Source organism: Hesperophylax consimilis, chromosome 22 (genome assembly GCF_061612785.1).
Source record: "Hesperophylax consimilis isolate HC1 chromosome 22, BYU_Hcon_1.0, whole genome shotgun sequence".
NCBI lineage: Eukaryota > Metazoa > Arthropoda > Insecta > Trichoptera > Limnephilidae > Hesperophylax > Hesperophylax consimilis.
In genome coordinates this window covers 24,625,528-24,643,886 of record NC_142857.1, presented here as the reverse complement: position 1 = coordinate 24,643,886, position 18,359 = coordinate 24,625,528, and the positions used below count along the sequence as shown (strand labels likewise).

General features: G+C 38.6%; 2 protein-coding genes across 2 annotated transcripts in view; one reads left to right on the top strand and one right to left on the bottom strand.

The window, feature by feature from the left end:
- Nucleotides 1–18,359, top strand: part of Ogg1 (8-oxoguanine DNA glycosylase) — a 427,234-nt gene that overhangs the window by 32,900 nt on the left and 375,975 nt on the right. The window lies entirely within an intron of this gene.
- LOC149413326 (uncharacterized) lies at nt 4,925–5,395 on the bottom strand. The gene has a single exon (XM_089645455.1). The coding sequence runs from the start codon at nt 5,393–5,395 to the stop codon at nt 4,925–4,927; it is 471 nt and encodes a 156-aa protein (XP_089501581.1).

The window sequence follows — 18,359 nt, the reverse complement described above, 5'->3', positions numbered from 1 at the left end:
TGCCTTCATTAAAGCGAATTAAGGCATCCATTTTATTAATTTTATTAAAATTAGCCGACTTAAATTTTTAAAATTACTTGCGTACTAGTGAGACAAAACTAAGTAGTGAATAGATACCAGGTACACGCTTTCTTTTTCTTATTGTCAGCGGTTTTTCCAGGTATCATAAAAGGCTATCGGCTGAAGATGTATTTCTGGGAAGTAATTATTCTTACCGAAACCCAATTTTGCAATATTAAAATGTTAAAATGTCATTTCAGGATGACACATCTCCTTTTCTCCATAATCATTAGAAGTATGTTTTTTAGAATGATGGTTATAAAAAAACGAGTATTATTGTTATTAGAAGAAGTGGCATTATATTGTTTATTATGATAATTATTTTGTTTATAATTATAATCCGTTGAACGATTAGTGTAGGTACCACGATAAGAAGGGTTACGATTAAAATTGAAATTATTATTACCCCGTGAATTGGTGAAATAATTCTTTGTATTATCTTTAAGTTGAGTATCATTAGAAGAAGAAGAAGATTTATTTTCCAGTAAATTAGACGTTGAATAAGACTCCAGTTTATTTGTAGCTTCGGTTAATTCTGAAAAAGTTTTGAAGTCCCGAGACGCAAGAAGGTTGATATAAGTAGGTAATAATGCCCTCATGCATAATTGTAATAGTTCAGAGGTAGGTAATTTAGAATCAATCATGTTGTTATTTATTTTATTTATTTATTTATTATTATTACATACAAGATATACAAATATAAAAGGAAGCTTTGACTGTCCAACTAGGAAGTTTCCCCTTTTAGGACAGTCAAAATGCTTATGTTATGCTTCTGGATACTCAACGTAAATTCGAAAGCAGACATACCGGCAGGTTGTTTCATAGAGAAAAGTTGTGACTTTAATTCTATCTGTCTGTTATTTGTTTCGAATTGTTTTATAAGTAATGTAGATAATTCATTCCAAGTTAAATCGGGAGTATAAATGGACCTAAACCATAATAATGATTTATACCATAATAATGATTTATATCTTGCATGACGTAATTATGGTCTTTTATGACATCACACTGTCCTGGCGGAACACGGATGGGGTCTAAAAATGAATTCAATTCTTAGGTGAAACTTAAAATGATTTATATCTTGCATCACTTAATTATGGTCTTTTATGACATCACACCTTCCTGGCGGAACACGGATGGGGTCTAAAAATAAATTCAATTCTTAGGTGAATGTAATGTGTAACTTCTGTTAATGTGTTCCATGTAATGTGTAACTTAAAGAAATTTAAGTTACACATTACATGGAACACTGAAGACAAACAAAAGGATATTCACACCTGTATTTTCGTCATAACGGGTCCAATACTGTCGTAAATCTGGATAACTACCAATGCCGGGTAGATTTAAAGTCGGCAGTGCGCATCTTCGAAGCGAACCATTGGAATTTTTGTTTTGGATGGAGAAATGGCAGCCACAAACTAACGCATATCTCGCCATAATAGGGTAATATATGTATTCTATTCTATCGATCCTCCAGGGGCTCTATTCCTGAATCGAGGGCGCTCGTAATCGCCGTCGAAAGTACGTACGTTGGTCGTCGTTGCTATTCCCGAAATTGGTCGAAGGTACATACTTCGACGCCAAACGTCAAAAGTCATTCCACACAACAACTACTGGGTATAACCAGTAGAAACAGGGCAGCGAGCGGTAGGTTGTTGGCGTTTCTATGGAATTGGCTGTCAAAATCTAGTCTAGCTGTCAATTTTTGTTTTACCGCGCGAACGTTCGGACCCGCTAAGAGGTTTATAAAGTTATACAATCCTATTACAATTTTACAATGGCTAATTTACCATTAATTTTAATTTGTAACAAATAGACATTAAATGTACAATACACACAAATTAATGGAAATTAATTAAAACAAACCTTCCTCCAGTGTTTAAAGTCTTTATTCGCTCCTGCCAGGGCATTTAGTTGATCGGCAATAGCTATCCATCTACGCCGGGATTCCGGTAAATGTAAAAGTGGGTGAAAATTTCCCACTTACTAAGTCTTTATCGGAGCTTACAAGCTCAATTAAGAGTTGGTTTTGGCAATTTGTAATATGTCCCGCAGCCATTTCTGTTTTGAATAACGAATAACTGTTGTCTGTTTGACAGTCACACCATAGAAATCCTAAAAACATCAGGAACATAGACAATATTCACAGGGGTGCCAATATAATCATCTCTTCTACTAACTTCGACCGTTCGACGCTATTCGAAAAAGTTAGTCGCGACGACTAGTAGTTTTTCACTCGAAGACGGCGCATACGAAAACGATTGATCGTTTAGCTCCAGAATCACAGGCATGGCCCATTCACGGAACCTGCTCTCATCGAAACTTCCGTATTTTGGGTATTTATGACGAGTGGACTGTTTGTCTGTACAGCCCTTCACGCAACACAGCTTCATAATTTCATACTTTTTCACACAACAACTACTCATGAATTCACGACAGCAAACAACATAAATAAACCACTCTAATAGAAGAAAAAGTAAATATGTACGAGGGTTAAAGTTTTATTAGCATATACACAATACAAATACAGCAAGTTTTAGCACAATACATACTATAATAACCATTAATGACAAAAATAGATTGCCTTCATGTAATTCGCAATATTTTATTTTTCCGGAAAGTATTGCCTCGGTAGGCGATAAACTTGCTGCAGTAAAGGGACATTTATTTAAATCTCTGATGTACCAGGCCGTTCAACTCTATAACAAAATCCCGAAGGAAATTGCTGTGATAGAAAATATTAATAAGTTCAAAAATGAATTAAGAAAATATGTCTATCTCAATTATTAATGTTTCTTTTTTTTGTGACTTTATTGAAATATTTAAAGAAAGATTATGTTTGCCAAACAATGTACATGTTTATATGTTTATAAAACTATTAGCACACACGAAGATGTGAGCTAACTTAAGATTAATAAATAAAATAAATAAATTTAATTTCAATAATCGCATCGTTGCCCACAATTCCGTCCGGACAAGGAAACATTTTGCTTCGTCTATAAAAAGATCACAGGCTTCTACGTTTAAATCGGTAGCAGCCTCAAATGCAGATACTGCCAACGGTTCACTATCCCTTCCATACCTTGTAGCTGCAGATCCAGCTAAATCTGAGTACAATAGTCATTTGATGGTGGACAAACATGAGGTATTGATTCGCATTTTACAAATTTTTCCAAAGACTGAAGCCATAACACGCTGACGCCTTTCTACACGCCATACATTGTTGCCACTTTGACCAAGTGTCTTGCGCTCCATTTCCACAATCTCTTCAGCGTTTTTACACAAATCTGACAAAAATATTATTTTTAAATATGGAGGGTGGCATATCTTCTTCTAATTCCATCAATCCATAATCTCTATCTGGCCCACAACTCCTTTCTGATTAGTTTTTTTCGTTTTTTTTTGCAAATTCTAACTTTCTTTTGCGGGGATTTTCTAGATCTCTTTGGTGTGTTTCTGTAAATGATTTTGTGTACTTGCCAGGACTACATCCTGTAATTCTTTTTTGTAAGTGTTGACGAGTTCCAGCATCTGTATTAAATGATAATACAGCTCCAAAACACCCTAGCCTGGTACGATCCTCTAGACGTGAAGTTGACCCGTTTACTGCCTATGAATTTAGCAATAATGGAATTGAACTGCTCGGCATAGTAGACTTTCCGAGTTGTTGGCCAGGTAGGATAGAAGTTGCTGTATATCTGTCCAAATGCCACTTGAAGATCAGGAACATAATTTATTTCAGTAGAATCAGTTTTCCTCTTGCAAAAGTAATCAGCACAGGTGACTGCTAAAAATATGATTCTCACAATTTCTGATGTTGCTGCGCAAATTTTGAACCCGCTGGGTTTGAATGACGTTTTTTTCACATTTTCTGTAATTCATGGCACCAACAATGGCTGCTTTTCTAGACCTCGTACTATTGCTGGACACCCTTTGCCTTATCATTGGAACTGGTACGAAGCCCTTGAAATTTTTAGTTTTTTTTTCCAAGGAGTTAGTTCATTTTACTGCTAAATTACGAAGCAGGTGATTTTTGCATTCAATTTTGGTAATCAACTCTTTTGGATCGTACGGCATCAATATCCTTAGCTTACTGGTGATACTGCTTTCACCGCCACCAAACAACTTAGAATATTTAACTCCATGCATTTCATGATTACACTACATGAAGACTTGCTCGGAATAAAACATGGCACCAAGGTCACGTTATCACTCTCTCTCCTCGGGTTTTGTATAACTCGCAAATAGGATCGCACTCTATCAACAATAGTACTTACTTCAAAACAACCCAGTCGCCAATTAGCATGTTATGATTTATAAATAGAGTACAAAACAAAGTTACAGTAGAGTAACAAAACTCTGCCCGAAATGGTTTTAGCCATGTTCAGGTGACATGTTATAGTAATGAAAAGCGGACCGTTATATTGATTCGGCCGATGATCTTGGCTCTAGTGGATGTAGACAGCGTTGCATAAATTGTCCGTCCGTTCCTTCCAGTTTTTTCTATGCCATCGTTTTCTTTCTCTTTAATATTTATACACGCGACAGTTGTTTGGGTATATTTTAACATGAATGCCGCTTGCAAAGGTTTTAGACATGAACGGAGACGAGTGATCTTCACTCGTGTGCTGGTGAAACGAACTGTCAAATATTCTTCCAGCGGTGGGTGGTTCGGGTCACGATCCGTTATATTGATGGTAGCATCTTTATCTAAATTCTTTTCTTTTTTTACAATTTACACTTGAGACCGTTACACCGGGAGATGGTAACGGAACTAAGTATAGATTTATTTGGTACAAAAATTTCTTCCTATCTGTTTTTATTCTTTGACTCTGCAGCTGTCCAACAAACTGCAGCAAGAATCCTAGGTGGTGAAGAAACTGGACCAGCTGCTTGGACATCCTCCAGCTGTGTTGAGTGGGCGGTTGCAAATCTGCAGGTCATGTTTTACGCCAGCAGGGTGTGCATAGCTGCCAGCGGGAAATGCTCTAGAGCACTCCTCCAGAGATACTCTCTGCACTGTTGTCTTGTAGTCAGGTGTGGATGAGCCATCCCACCCAGTGAGTATGAAGCCACTGTGAGGAAGAGTTGTGCCGGTGTGGAGACAAGCTAGGATTATACTGCTTGTGAATGTTACCTGTCTGTCAAGCTGCAGAAGGGCGATGTCGTTATACACGTATGAGTAAGTATTGTTGTATAGTGGGTGGATGTGTATTTTTATCACATCGTATATAGCGTCAGGGTTGTACTCGGGTGTAAAGTTCCCTTCCAATCCGACGAGCTTGTCCTGCTCCGAGCCAATCACTGCAATGGCGTATGCAGAGCACACCACCATATCACTTAGTAAGGTCACTGGATACCCTGGCCAGGTGATCTCTCCTCTCTGACCCCGTCCAATTCTTCCATGAGTAAGTATTGTTGTATAGTGGGTGGATGTGTATTTTTATCACATTGTATATAGCGTCAGGGTTGTACTCGGGTGTAAAGTTCCCCTCCAATCCGACGAGCTTGACCTGCTCTGAGCCAATCACTGCAATGGCGTATGCAGAGCACACCACCCACCTATCACTTAGTAAGGTCACTGGATACCCTGGCCAGGTGATCTCTCCTCTCTGACCCCGTCCAATTCTTCCATAGTACGGGGCCTCGGCGGCAGTTTTCATGGTAGTCTTGTGATATTCTATGTTGGAGTCTGGTGTGTGCAGAGGACATAAGTTTCCCCGAGTCCAACCGAACCTTGTTTCTTGGCACGGGAAATTTTTTCTGGAAGCTCCATACACTAGTCTGCGGCCTTGGAGCCAATCGGTAGCTGAGTGAAGAGTCCCTTCGGCAGCGGCGGACAGGCAGCCTCAGCGCAGCACACCAACTCCGACTCGTTATCAGTTAAGTCACATTTCTGTGGCAAAATGTCTTTAAAAGCGGCCTCCTTCGCTGTCTGGCAGTTGACGAATGGTCTGCCCACTCCCACATTCCCCGTGTCTTTCATCGTGCAGTTCATCCCTTCAACCACTGTTGCTTTTCTGTTGCGTAAACCCATACTGATTTGAATTTAGTTTCCCTTTCGTGGTAAACTTCCATGTGGCTCTCTTGATTAGGAGTTTCTCTAGGACCTTGCCCAATACCGGAAGGAGTCCACAATAAAAAATGCTGAAATGCTTACTGTTTGGCAGATCGAAAACACTCAGTTAGGTTAGGTTGTATGGATTGTTAGTATCTTCTGCGGGTACCTTGCTTGTTACACACAAGGTTTCTCCTAATTCCTTATACATATTCTTTGTCCTAATTTTTATTTTTTAGTTTTGGTTTATTTCATTAATTCTTTTGTTTATTTTTTCCAAGTATGCTATATATATATATATTTTGCTAGTTATTTTCTGTTTCAAATTTCTGTTCTATTCTCTTCAGTGATTCCGTAGTTTTTTAATTTGAAATTTAGTCTGAATCAGCGCCTTGGTACCAAACTTCCAGTGGTACCAGCATTTGCCTTTCGTATGCCGACCCCTGGAACGACTACGCGAGCGATGGTTCCGCCAACGAGGACTGGTACTCCTGGGAGCGCAGCGTCGATATCTCCCGTCGTAGGGTGGTTATCTCTTCTTGGAGCGGCAGCATCATCTTCTGCATTTTGTTTATCAGGCAGTCTTCATCGGAAACTACCGAAACTAATCAACAAAATATGGAACAAGAAATAAACCTAGACTGAGGAATATCTTTCAGAGATATTCAACTATCAATTTTTAAAAAAAACTGATTTACAACATTGTCAGATCAAGAAGAAGAGAATTAATATTCCTTGTGTATTATTGAATTAGTTAGATCAAGTTTACAAAACTGTCTACTAAAAATGGTTAGACTAGGGTTTACATATTTAAATACATACCTATTTATCATATTTTTAGATAAGGTTTTACAATTCCGAAGAAATACCTACAGGTAGTTAAAATAGGGTTTACATAATAGAAATACCTAATTAACAAAAGTGGTTAGAGTAGGGTTTACATAATAGAAATACCTGTCTTTCATAAAAATTAGATCAGATTTTACAATACAGGAGATATATCTGTCTACAAAAGTGGTGATAAAGAGTATTAGTAGGAACGCGAAGAAAAGCAAAACAGAATCTAGAATGTTAGGTTTAGAGCTTAGGGATTACAATTACTTTTTTATGTGCAACTTCTTTCTTCTTCATTTCTTTTTCTAATTCTTCAAATTGTATTTTACAAAGCTCCGCTGGCTGGTCAGTATATTCTGACACCGCATCCCAGTCTCTTCCGTTTTCTCCCATGGTGTCGATTAAATTTTGTTTTTGATTTGAATCTAAAACGTAAAATCGACACGATTATAATTATTATGTAAGCTATCACCGACAGAAACTAATCCTGACAGGAATCAAACCCAGATCTGCTTTGTATGGCACACAATGTAACCATTGCAATTTAGCAATGTATTTCAAAGGGGCCATGGCCGTCTTGATAGTACTAACCTGCTAAGACCATTTTCGCATCTGAATTTTAATTTTACTCTTCATGTTTCTGTAGGAGTTTATAAGGTTTTCAGTAGTTCTGTGTATATTATTGTTTGCGTTAAATACATCTGTAATTTTGGCCCAAATTTCTTGCTTCACAACAGTTTTGACTTCATCCGTTTTCTTGCTTTGATAATGTGATTGTATGACTCCATTACTTTTAAGAACAAAAATTGTTGTTCCTTCGAAAAGTTAGGAGCTCTCTCACGGGACTTATTTATTTGGGCACTCATTTTATGGTTTAAAATAAATTGACACACTATGCAACTACAACACAACCATAAAGTATTTTGACACTTCAAGTAAAATGAAACATCGTAGCTGTTTTATCGACGCGTCAATTTATTTATTAATTTCCACGCCCTGATGGGCTTTTACATTATACACATTTTACATAATTTACTGTTTCCATATAAAAATATTACTTAAAGTTGTTTGACAGTTCTCGACTCCACAATTTCATTTGCTATTGTGTATGTGAATAATAGTGGGGTCTTTGTTCGACAAAATGTTAATTTCTTACATTTATCAATATTGAGGAATAAGTTGTTAGCTATACACCAATTATGTAATTTGCCGATGTTTGACTGTAAGATTAGACAATCGCTTAGATTAGATATTTTTTTTTTTAATTTGATGTCGTCGGCAAAAAGCAGAACTTCTACATCGTCAAAACAATTTATGATATCATTTATAAATATAAGAAAGAGAATGGGGCCGAGGTAGGCCACTAGTTGCATGAAATAACTTAGATTTGGAATATTAAATTTTGAGAAATAAAATTCTGTTAGACAAGTAACTCGAGAACCAATCCAACAACTTGCCTCTCACTCCCAATGCATACAGTTTAATGAGCAATAATTTATGGGATACTTTGTCGAAAGCTTTTGAAAAGTCTGTATAGATACTGTCCACTTTTTTTTGTTGGAAAAAGATTCCGTAATATAGTTGTGGTAGAGTAGCAGGTTAGTAGCAGTTGACCTTCCAAGAACGAATCCATGTTGGTTTTTATCAATTACTTTGAGTATTGATAGATAAATTATATCGAGAACAAGGGATTCAAAAAATTTTGGAAGTGTTGATTGTATACATATAGGACGGTAGTTTTTTTATGTCTGTGTCATCACCTTTTTTGAAAATACAGGTAGTAAAACTAGATTTCCAACGGGTTGGAAAATGTCCAGAAGGAAGTAAGTGGTTAAATAGTGCAGCGAGTGGACCTGATATTGCATGTGCGCATTGTTTGAGAAATATTGGCGGTATGTTATCTGTATGTAACTGTTTCTTTTTGTTTTACCGACGCGTTAATGATTGTTGTGTTCCCACAAACAGTTCTCCAACTCGTCGTGGAAGGAGATATTGAAGAATAAGTTCTTTATATCAAATCAGGGATTTATTCAATACTTGGCGTATTACTATAGTAACTTCGATAGTCGACCTAACTAGGAGCTGGCTAAATGAGATCTGCAAACACCATGTTTGTCTGGAAGCAGCCTAACTGGCCCTAGCGACTACTGGCTACTAGCTGCCATCTTGTAGACTTCCAAGCAATCTCTTTTTGCACTGCCCTCTATGAGTGCGTCTGTGAAGCTCTTAGCTAACTCACTTCCCAACGATGACGTTTAACTAAAATTGCCTCCCAACTGAGTGGTGCAGGACGCAACTAAACGCATTTAAGTTAAATGTATTTAGGGTATTAAATTCTTTGAGTTAAATACAATTTAAGATTAAATTTGCGATAGTTAGTGCAAGCTGCCCTTAATGTTATTGACTTTAAGGAAAGCTATACCAACTTAAGTGTAGCAAATACAATTAATTATGTATATGAAAATTTACACATTTTGTATATCAGAAAGTAGCTTAAATCTCTCATACACAAAACTTAAGGATATCTCTTCTCCAGCTCCTTGGAGGATCTTTGAATACAAGGCAAAACTAAGCCATGAAAAATGAAAAGAAAACTCCAATGAACCTGAGAAAGATAGATTCAAATTTAAACTAAGAAACATTACAACTGTAACGTGTTCTATTACACATAAAATGGACCGTAAATCAAATCTATAATAAAATACAACAGTAAAGAGCTCATTCAATTGGTTTTGAATAAATCACGGGAAAAGTGGAATGAAGGAAACAGCCTACCTGGAATTCCCATGAATCCGGGCAATAGGGTTCTCGATGCACTTGCACTGTTCGGGTGAAATTTCCTACAACTTTTCACAACGAGAAAAACGAGAGAATTTTGATATTTAGCACAAAGCATGTGAATAATACAATGACGATACTAAGATTGCACCTTCTTGCCATACGACACGAATTCCACTGACTTGCGACAATTTACAGTGCAACATAAATCTTTTTATTTTCTCCAATGTGGGCAAGGCTGTTTTTAGGGAAGGAGATGGATAGTATATGATGGGAAAAATGGTAGGTATTATCCAAAAAACTGTTTCAATACTAAACATTCCGCCCCGCCTTGAGGAAATGTACAAATTTTGTCAACCTCGTTGAGGGGGTCGTTGTGGCTACTGCAGTACTACACAATATTGCGAGAAAGGAGAACGAAGATGATTATCCCATGGAAGCACCCGAACCTCTGGATCAACAAGTTCCTGCCAATGTTGTTGATGAGGACATTACTCAGACTGTTAATAATGAACTATACAACTTCATTAATACATATTTTGGAAGTCTGCTTTAATAGTGCTCCTTTCTTGCAATATTGTGTAGTACTGCAGTAGCCACAATGACCCAGTAAAGGGAACCTACGTTTCCACCCACCAAAACAATGCTCAATTCAATTTATGGTTCTAATTTGGGACTCGTTACGTAAACGTTCTACTTCTGTAACAGGATTGCTCAATGGTTCTCATTTTGGTTCATGAATAACCGCTGTCGCCTACTAAGGTCTTGTCACCAAATTTTCCACGTTCCAATCTGGTTTTAAGTGGGAAGTTTTAGTTTAAGTTATTAAAAATACTCCAATCATGAGCAGAACCTGGCCATCTCGCCACTACATTCCGAAGTACGAGTTACATTTCCAATGATTAAAATGATACACAATTAAAACACCATTTATACATGATGATGTAAGATTATGATGAATACAATTTACAATATACCAAATTACCATTTTACTCATTTCACTGATGCACTTGCTGTAACATTGCCAATAATAACTTTTTTTTTTTTTTGATTTTATGGATTCTTTCGTAATCCTCTAACTAGCTAGGGCTTATAAAAATACCCTTCATGTTTCTAACTAACTAGTACTGCGGCTGATTAGCCTTAATACTATCACCATCTGATGGTTGTATTTAATTGACTGAATTTATGTTACATTAATAAGTTTTATGAGGAAAAATTCTTAACTGGATAAAAAACCTCATACAAATGACAAGAAAAAGAAAAACAATAAGTTCTGAACTTTTTACGCTGTTTGACTTTGTGATTTACTGAATTTAAGTATTTAATTTTTTCATGTTTTGGCTGCGTCCTTTTCGCTTCGGTGGTCCTGCAAAAAAGTTTGTGAGAGAATTCCTGTGGGAGAAAAAACACATTTTGTTATATTAAAAAAGGATACTATTTCTTCGCCATCCCTGTCATTTTTCTCATGGAGCTTCACGGTGAGATCTCCTTGAGAAGCTCCATTAGGATAATCAGTTTCTCTGTCTTGGATGAGCAGGAGGCCAGTCTTTCGCGTACCCTGATGAGGCCTTGCAGTAGGATCATTATGTCCTCGTCATCAGAGGATCCGGCGTTTGACGCTTGGCGTTGTTCCGGTGTGGCTCTTCGTGGTTCCTGTTGTTCAGGAGCCTGTTGCTGGTGGTTGCTTCGGCCCGCTACGTCCGCCCAGGACCGGCCGTCAACTCGGGCCGCGGGTCTCTGTGACCGGGGCTCTGCCTCTTTGCGCCTCTGGGCGTTGGATCGCTCCTGTCTGCGCTGGAGAGCAGCTACGTATGCCACCCTGTTGGGGCATTTGCCGTAGTTTGCGGGATGGGCTCCGCCGCAATTGCAGCAGACGGCCGGCTCTTCTCGATCGGTTTTGGGGCACTCCGGTGTGGCGTGACTGCCTTCGCATTTGACGCAGCGGGCAACGTGTGCGCAATTTCTGGACCCATGTCCGAAATTTTGGCATCTGTGGCACTGTGTTCCGTGTTGGAGGTGGTTGCTTCTATACTTCCTCAAAGTAATCCTGCAGTGGCACAGGTAGACCACTGCGGCTCTCAGGTGGCCCATGTTTGTTTCCTGGCCAAAGTGTGCCAGGTAAAGCGGGTATTCTGTTCCCGGGGTGGTCATCTTGACCACAGTCCTTGCCGGGAAGCCTTGATTCTCAAGGTCTTCCATTATCTCCTCTGGTGACAACTTCGGGAGTCCCCTGATGACGGTCTTCTTCAATTTATCCGCTTCTGTGGTGTAGGTGTGGAACGGCTTCTCCTCTCCACGTAGGGCTGCTGTCAGTTTTTTGTGGGCTTCTACTGAGCTCACCACAACGCTGATTTTGCCTCCTTTGGCATACCGAAAGTTGAAGTTGGCGTTCCCAATGTGCCTCTGCACTTCTTTCGTGATGTCGCCGTGCGTCATTGACCCTATGGTCATGATTACGGGCGGGACTCGAGTACTCTTCCCAAGAGTCGTAGTAGTCGTTGGTCTTCGGCTGGTGGGCGCCTGGTCTCTGCTGGTGGACGCCACTGGTCCTGGTGGCGTCGGGCGTTTCTTCGTCGGTGGCGACGAGATTTCCTGGGCTGGTTCTCTTACTTGATGTAAGGGTTCGTATTTATTCTCGTGAACCACGTGAAAAATGGGCTTTGGGGGGGAATGGGGGCGCTTTGAAGCCGTAGCCCTGTGATAATGTGACGATTTACAAACAAGACATTTATTTTCGACATTTGATACAAAAGAATTAATATTATTACTATTATTCTAACGTTATTTCATGTTATATGATTTCGAGGGGTTTTTATTGAAAATTTCCTTTTGCGACAGATTTTCCGGAAAAATGCCTAAAGCGGTCTCTTTCGCTAGACATTGTTGTTCCAAAAAATTTAATAATTGGTTAAATGTAGGTATTTTTTCCAATTTATTTTGAATCTCAAATTCAACTAGTTGTATTTCAACATTTTCACTCAATTTGTCTATTCTGAAAACAGTAGTGTTGCTGAGCGGCATAGTCTTCACGAGCTTGTCATCTTGTTGTAGAACTGTTTTAAGAAATGCTGATATGATGGCTTGATTAGATCCTCTCCTTTGGTTTTTTCCACATTTAGCGATGAGCAGAGAAATTTGGTAACTAACCTCAAGACTACGATCGACATTTGCAGTTCGGGCAGAAAATAGATTTGTTAATGTTGTTCGTTTTCCAAATTTTTCCTTAAGATTTCGAAAGAAAATAATACCTCAATTAATATGAGTACTATGTTTCGCCTTCAAATGTGCTTCAAGACGACCTCGTTTAATTATTTCTTTGGTAAATGATTTCTCACATAGCAGACAAAAAGGTAGGCATTCGTCATGCACAGCAGGTATAAAACCACGTTTTACAAATTCCTACAAAAACTGATGTTTTTTTGATTTGGTTGCTCACTCATTTTGCTAAAATAATACAGGGCCTTGGCCACACTTGTAGTCATATGAAGTAGCGTTCAAACTTCGATAATCAGTATTGCCAGTATGCAGAAATGATGGTGCATATATTTATGCTAAGTAAATCGTACCATACACGTGTGATTCGTCGTTACGGTCGTCTGTGCACATACGATAATATGCGATCGATGGAACGGGTATGGTGCCCTTTATAGACACGTCTTCCGCGCATAGACATACCTATAATTTTTTTTATTTTTTTTTTTATTTTTATGGATTCTTTCGTAATCCTCTAACTAGCTAGGGCTTATACCAATACCCTTTCATGTTTCTAACTAACTAGTACTGCGGCTGATTTAGCTTTATTACTATCACCATCTGATGGTTGTATTTAATTGACTGATTTTATGTTACATTAATAAGTTTTATGAGGAAAAATTCTTAGCTGGATAAAAAACCTCATACAAATGACATGGAAAAGTAAAAACAATAAGTTCTGAACTTTTTACGCTGTTTTAACTTTGTAATTTACTGAATTTAAGTATTTCATTTTTTCATAATTTGGCTGCGTCCTTTTCGCTTCGGTGGTCCTGCATGTCTACCTGTTGGGAGAAAAAAGTTTGGGAGAGAAATCCTGTGGGAGAAAAAACATTTTGTTATATTAAAAAGGATACTATTTCTTCGCCGTCGCTGTAATTTTTCTCATGGAGCTTTACGGTGAGGTCTCCTTGAGAAGCTCCATTAGGATGATCAGTTTTTCTGCTTTGGATGAGCAGGAGGCCAGTTGTTCGCGTACCCTGATGAGGCCTTGCAGTAAGATCATTATGTCCTCGTCATCAGAGGATCCGGTGTTTGGCGCTTGGCGTTGTTCCGGTGTGGCTCTTCGTGGTTCCTGTTGTTCAAGAGCCTGTTGCTGGTGGTTGCTTCGGCCCGCTACGTCTGCCCAGGACCGGCCGTCTACTCGGGCCGCAGGTCTCTGTGCACGGGGCTCTGCCTCTTTGCGCCTCTGGGCGTTGGATTGCTCCTGTCTGCGCTGGAGAGCAGCTACGTATGCCACCCTGTTGGGGCATTTACTGTAGTTTGTGGGATGGGCTCCGCCGCAATTGCAGCAGACGGCCGGCTTTTCTCTGTTGGTTTTCGGGCACTCTGGTATGGCGTGACGTCCTTCACATTTGACACAGCGGGCTACGTGTGCGCAATTTCTGGACCCATGTCCGAAATTTTGGCATCTGTGGCACTGTGTTCCGTGTTGGAGGTGGTTGCTTCTGTATTTCCTCATAGTAATCCTGCAGTGGCACAGGTAGACCACTGCGGCTCTCAGGTGGCCCATGTTTGTTTCCTGGCCAAAGTGGGCCAGGCAGGGTGGCCACAGACCTGGAAAACCGGGAAAACCGGGAATTATCAGGGAATTTTACCGAACCGGGAATTATCAGGGAAATGTCAGGGAATTTTAAAATATTCTTAAAATATCAGGGAATTCCAAAAATAAAACGAAATTCGTTATTTACGATTTGTGAAGTCCCAAAGTTGTGTTTTATTACTTTTACTTGCGGCGTGTGTAACAAAAGATATGCCGACAAAGACAAACTAGATAAGTAGGTATTTTTTTATTATTATTTTCGTAAATAGCCCTTGCAACACAATCATGTCGTAAACCACCCGCCTTGGTTTTTCCCCTATAGGTACTATGTAGGTTCGAAATCTGTAAAGAAAAGCTAGCAAAGTTACAACAAAGTGTCAAAAGGGTCGGACACCCAAGTACGGTCGTAATAAAATTTAAAGATCATCATTATCAACATTTTTACAAAGTGTCAATACAGTAGAACCTCGTTAATTCGAAATCCACGGGACATCAAAAATCAAATTTCGAATTAACGAATTCCCACGTAATTCGAATTTTTATGAAAAAAAAAAATACGCCGAAAATCGATTTTCTCGGCCGCCTCTTCAAATCCGGGTGGTATTTTAGTTGTAAATTCGTATTAATACCAATTATTTCTTTATTTTCGCGGCTGATTACCGTAGCGGCGGGCCCTTTAAATTCAGATATTCGCAATAAATTCGTAAAAATGCTATATATTTACGCGTAAATCGAGATTTCGCTGCCGATTTCGGTCGCGGCCTACCCCTTAAATTGAGATATTCGTAAAAATACGATATATTTCCGCGTAAATCGAGATTTCGCGGTAATTTTCCGTCGCAGCCGGCCCATTATTTCAAATATCTGAATTTAAATTCGTAAAAATACGATATATTTCCGCGTCAAACGAGAATTCGCGGCCGTATTCCGTCGCGGCCGGCTCTTAAAATTCAGATTCGAAAAAAATTCGAAAAAATACGATATATTTCCGTGTAAATCGAGAATGCGCGGCCGATTTCCGTCGCTGCCGACCCTTTAAATTAAGATATTTGATGTAAATTCGTAAAAATATGAAATATTTCCGCGTAAATCGAATTTTATCGGCAGTTTTTCGTCGCGGCCGGCCTTTTAAGTTCAGATATTTGAAGTAAATTCGTAAAAATATGTCATATTTCGGCGTGAATCGAAATTTTTCGGCCGATTTCCGTCGCGCCGTATTTTTTAACTCGGATATTCGAAGTAAAGTTAGTAAAAATACGATATATTTTTGCGTAAATTGAAATTTCGCGTCCGATTTCCGTCGCGGCGGGCCCTTTAAAATTCAGATATTCGAAATAAATTCGTAAAAATACGATTTATTTACGCGTAAATCGAGATTTCGCTGCCGATTTCCGTCGCAACGGGCCATTTAAATTCAAATATTCGAAATAAATTCGTAAATATACGATACATTTACGCGTAAATCGAAATTTCGCGGCCGAGTTTCGTCGCGGCCGACCCTTTAAATACAGATATTTGGTGTAAACTCGTAAAACTACCACATATATCCACGTAAAACGTATTTTCTCGGCCCTTCAAACTCGGATATTCGAAATAAATTTGAAAAAATACAACATTCCAGTGTAAATCGATTCAGATTCCCAAAATAATAATACTAATTAGGACGATGTATAACCATGTAAAAATACATTTTTCGGTGTTTTACCGCCACGGCTGACTTTTAGATTCAGATTTACGAAATATTATGATTTATTTTCGCAAAAATCAAATTTTATCGAATTTCACGAACAAATTTTCTTGCGCGGACAAAAATAAATTTCGAATTACGAATTAACGAATTTCGAATTTAAAAAAAATTTGTATGAAAAAATTTTTCTGCTGAAATTTTTTGGGCGAAAATTTCGAATTACGCGTTTTTTCGAATTATCGGGGTTCTACTGTACTTAATTTTGTTTATTTGTCTATTTTTGTCTGGTCTTTTCATTTGTACACAAATTGTCTTCAGGCGAAATATCATAAATTTGTAATAAGTGTATTTTGTTTTGAATAGATCATTGTGGTGCAAGGAAATAATAAATGCTTTAGATGACGGAATTCCCTTTATTTATGTATCTGATTAATCTAATTTTCTGGCGTAGATGAAAATCGTGTTTCAAAAATAAAATTTTGAACGATATGTCGTTATACCAAATAAAACATATCAGGGAAAAATATAGAAACTGCCCTGGAAAACCTGGAATTATCAGGGAATTTTGAAATCCGTTTTTTGTGGCCACCCTGCCAGGTAAAGCGGGTATTCTGTTCTCGGGGTGGTCATCATGACCACAGTCCTTGCCGGGAAGCCTTGATTCTCAAGGTCTTCCATTATGTCACCTGGTGACAACTTCGGGAGTCCCCTGATGACGGTCTTCTTTAGTTTTTCCGCTTCTGTGGTGAAGGTGTGGAAAGGCTTCTCCTCTCCACATAGGGCTGTTGTCAGTTTTTTGTGGGCTTCTACTGAGCTCACCACAATGCTGATTTTGCCTCCTTTGGCATACCGGAAGTTGAAGTGGGCACTTCCAATGTGCCTCTGCACTTCTTCCATGATGTCGCCGTGCGTCATTGACCCTATGGTAATGATTATGGGCGGGACTCATGAACTATTCCCAAGAGTGGTTGTGGCCACAGGTTTTCGGCTGGTGGGCGCCTGTTCTCGGCTTGTGGACGCCACTGGTCCTGGTGGCGTCGGGCGTTTCTTCATCGGTGGCGACGAGATTTCCTGAGTTGGTTCGCTTACCTTATGTAAGGGTTCATATTTTTTTTCGTGAACCAGACGAAAAATGGGCTTAGGAGGGGAATGGGGGCGCTTTGAAGCCGTAGCCCTCGTCCATTCATCTTCCATTGGTGATGAGGCTCTTGGTGATCCGGCTGCCGAGCCGGAGCCAGTCTGCGAGGATCCAAACTTGAATTCTGGCCCATGTGTCTCTGGATTAATTCTCCTGCCAGTGGCTCCCTCCGGGAATACCATAGGCAGGGGCTTGCTGCGCTTTTATCAGAACACATAGCATTAAAAACAATTATTTGTAGGGATGGGAAAGATACATAAAACATGCATAAGAACAAATTTAAACAAACAAAAAGCATAAATGAAAATACTATCCTATAATGCTCCTAGTACCTATGTTCTAGTAATTTAATTTCTAAATGCAATTTTTGTATTTTATCTTCTAGTTCTAAGTAACTGTTTTTTAGTAATGATTTATTCAATTTAATCTTTCTTTTTCTATCCATTCGCTTAACTTCTATTGTCAACTCGTGCAATTTAAGCTGTTGTTGCATTCTTGGGGCTATATCATTTTTTTGTTGCAATAAAATATCAGTTTTGAGGACACCTCGTTTTTCTATATTGTTCCTTAGTGGCTTTTGGTGAAACTGTGTTATTTTTTGTAGTTAAACCTTGAGTAAGAAATTTCTGGTTTTTTCTTCAAATGAATTTTCAGTAATCTTTCACTGCACAGTTTATCAATATTGTTCCTCAGTAGAAAGCTGGCTATATTGTATTAGGAATTTTTTTCATTATTAAATTGGAGGTTTGATGATTTACAAACAATATTTTTCTCCATTGTTTTTTTTAATATTATCACTAAGCAATGGGTAAATGTAGGACAAATGAAATTTTTTCTTATATTTTTTGATTAATTTGGAGTTATAACCATTATTAGATGCTATTATTTTAATGGTGTGAAGTTCAGCTTTGAAATTATTTGAGGATAACAGGATATTAATGAATCTATCCCCAGGAGGGTGTGGTTTTTTGATGCGTTCTGAAGCACTAAGAACTCGGTAGAGACT

What these genes read in the sequence shown, in the direction of transcription:
- LOC149413326 (XM_089645455.1), bottom strand. Translation starts at nt 5,395, where the DNA reads ATGGTGGTGTGCTCTGCATACGCCATTGCAGTGATTGGCTCGGAGCAG.